General features: G+C 53.0%; 1 protein-coding gene across 1 annotated transcript in view; it reads right to left on the bottom strand.

Moving 5' to 3' along the window:
* ITGA10 (integrin subunit alpha 10) overlaps positions 1-2225 on the bottom strand; it is a 31328-nt gene that overhangs the window by 5686 nt on the left and 23417 nt on the right. The window contains exons 12-13 of the mRNA XM_032449150.1: positions 2131-2216; positions 310-448 (exon numbers count right to left, since the gene is read on the bottom strand). Coding sequence (XP_032305041.1) covers positions 310-448; positions 2131-2216 — 225 coding nt within the window. The remainder of the gene's footprint in view (positions 1-309; positions 449-2130; positions 2217-2225) is intronic.

The following is a 2225-nucleotide window of genomic DNA, read 5'->3' on the forward strand; positions in this document are numbered from 1 at the left end:
AACCAAATCAGGAAACAGGAGAACAGAGAACCAAACCAGCACCCGGGGCAGAACCAATCAGAACACCGCGGAGGCGGCGCAGAGCCAATCAGTAACCGGAGCCCAACGGGTCGGCAGAGAACCAACACAGGAACGGCAGGCAGCAAGACACCAATTCAGAACCGGCGATTGGTTCTGCCCCGGTTCTGATTGGTTCTGCCCCGGTTCTGTTGGTTCTGCCCCTGTTCTGATTGGTTCTGCCCCGGTTCTGTTGGTTCTGCCCCAGTTCTGGTTGGTTCTGCCCCGGTTCTGTTGGTTCTGTCCCGGTACCGTTGTGGCGCTGGCCATGTGCACGTTGCTGGAGCAGCTCAGCGCCACGCGGGCGTTGTAGGCGTTTTCATGGCGGTTCTGAAGAACCGCGTCCACACGGAGCTTACGGCGACCGGAACGGACCAGAACCGGAACCGCACTGAGGGGGGGGGACAATGGGGGACAATGGGGGGGTGACATGGGGAGAACATGGGGAGAATGTGGGGATGACATGGGGACATCAATGGGGAGAACATGGGGATATCAATGGGGACATCAATGGGGACATGATGGGGATATCAATGGGGATATGAATGGGGTATCAATAGGAGAACATGGGGACAACATGGGGATATCAATAGGGTATCAATGGGGATATCAATGGGGATGACATGGGGATGATATGGGGATGATATGGGGGAATATGGGAACATCAGGGGGACATCAATGGGGAAACCATGGGGACATCAATGGGGACAACAGGGGGACAACATGAGGATATCAATGGGGATATGAATGGGGACATGATGGGGATGACATGGGGATATCAATGGGGACAACAGGGGGTCAGCATGGGGACATCAATTGGGATATGAATGGGGATATGATGGGGATGATATGGGGATATCAATGGGGTATCAATGGGGATGACATGGGGATGATATGGGGGAATATGGGAACATCGGGGGGACATCAATGGGGACAACATGGGGACACATTGGGGTTACACTGGGGTTACATTGGGGACACATTGGGGACACACTGAGGACCCATTGGGGTTACAATGGGGACACATTGGGGACTCATTGGGGTTACATTGGGGTTACATTGGGGACTCATTGAGGACACATTGGGGTTATATTGGGGACACATTGGGGTCACATTGGGGTTACATTGGGGACTCATTGGGGTTATATTGGGGTTACATTGGGGACACATTGGGGACACATTGGGGTTACAATGGGGACTCATTGGGGACACATTGGGGTCGCATTGGGGTTACAATGGGGACTCATTGGGGACACATTGGGATTATATTGGGGTTACATTGGGAACACATTGGGGACACATTGGGGTTACATTAGGGACACATTGGGGTCGCATTGGGGACTCATTGGGGACATATTGGGGTTACATTGGGGACTCATTGGGGTTACATTGGGGACTCATTGGGGTTATATTGGGGTTACATTGGGGACACATTGGGGTCACATTGGGGTTACAATGGGGACACATTGGGGACACATTGGGGACTCATTGGGGTTATATTGGGGTTACATTGGGGACACATTGGGGACACATTGGGGTCTCATTGGGGACACATTGGGGTTACATTGGGGACTCATTGGGGACACATTGGGGTTACAATGGGGACACATTGGGGTTACATTGGGGACATATTGGGGTTACATTGGGGTTACATTGGGGTTACATTGGGGACACATTGGGGTTACATTGGGGACACATTGGGGACACACTGGGGACTCATTGGGGACTCATTGGGGTTATATTGGGGTTACATTGGGGTTACATTAGGGACACATTGGGGACACATTGGGGACACATTGGGGTTATATTGGGGTTACATTGGGGACTCATTGGGGACACAATGGGGACACAATGGGGACACATTGGGGACGCAGTGGGGACACAGTGGGGGTGCAATGGGGACACAGTGGGGACACGGTAGAGTTATAATGGGGACACATTGGGGTCTCATTGGGGACTCATTGGGGTTACAATGGGGACACATTGGGGTCGCATTGCGGTTACATTGGGGACTCATTGGGGTTTCACTGGGGACACATTGGGGACTCATTGGGGTACCAGCAGTGCCCATACCCATCTCCCATTGGCCTCATGGTGGCGTTGAGCACCAGGTCGGTGACACACACATCGTCCTCCCCACAGTCCTTAAAGAACGGGATCTGGGGGGG

The sequence above is a fragment of the Coturnix japonica genome, chromosome 25 (assembly GCF_001577835.2).
Source record: "Coturnix japonica isolate 7356 chromosome 25, Coturnix japonica 2.1, whole genome shotgun sequence".
Classification (NCBI taxonomy): domain Eukaryota; kingdom Metazoa; phylum Chordata; class Aves; order Galliformes; family Phasianidae; genus Coturnix; species Coturnix japonica.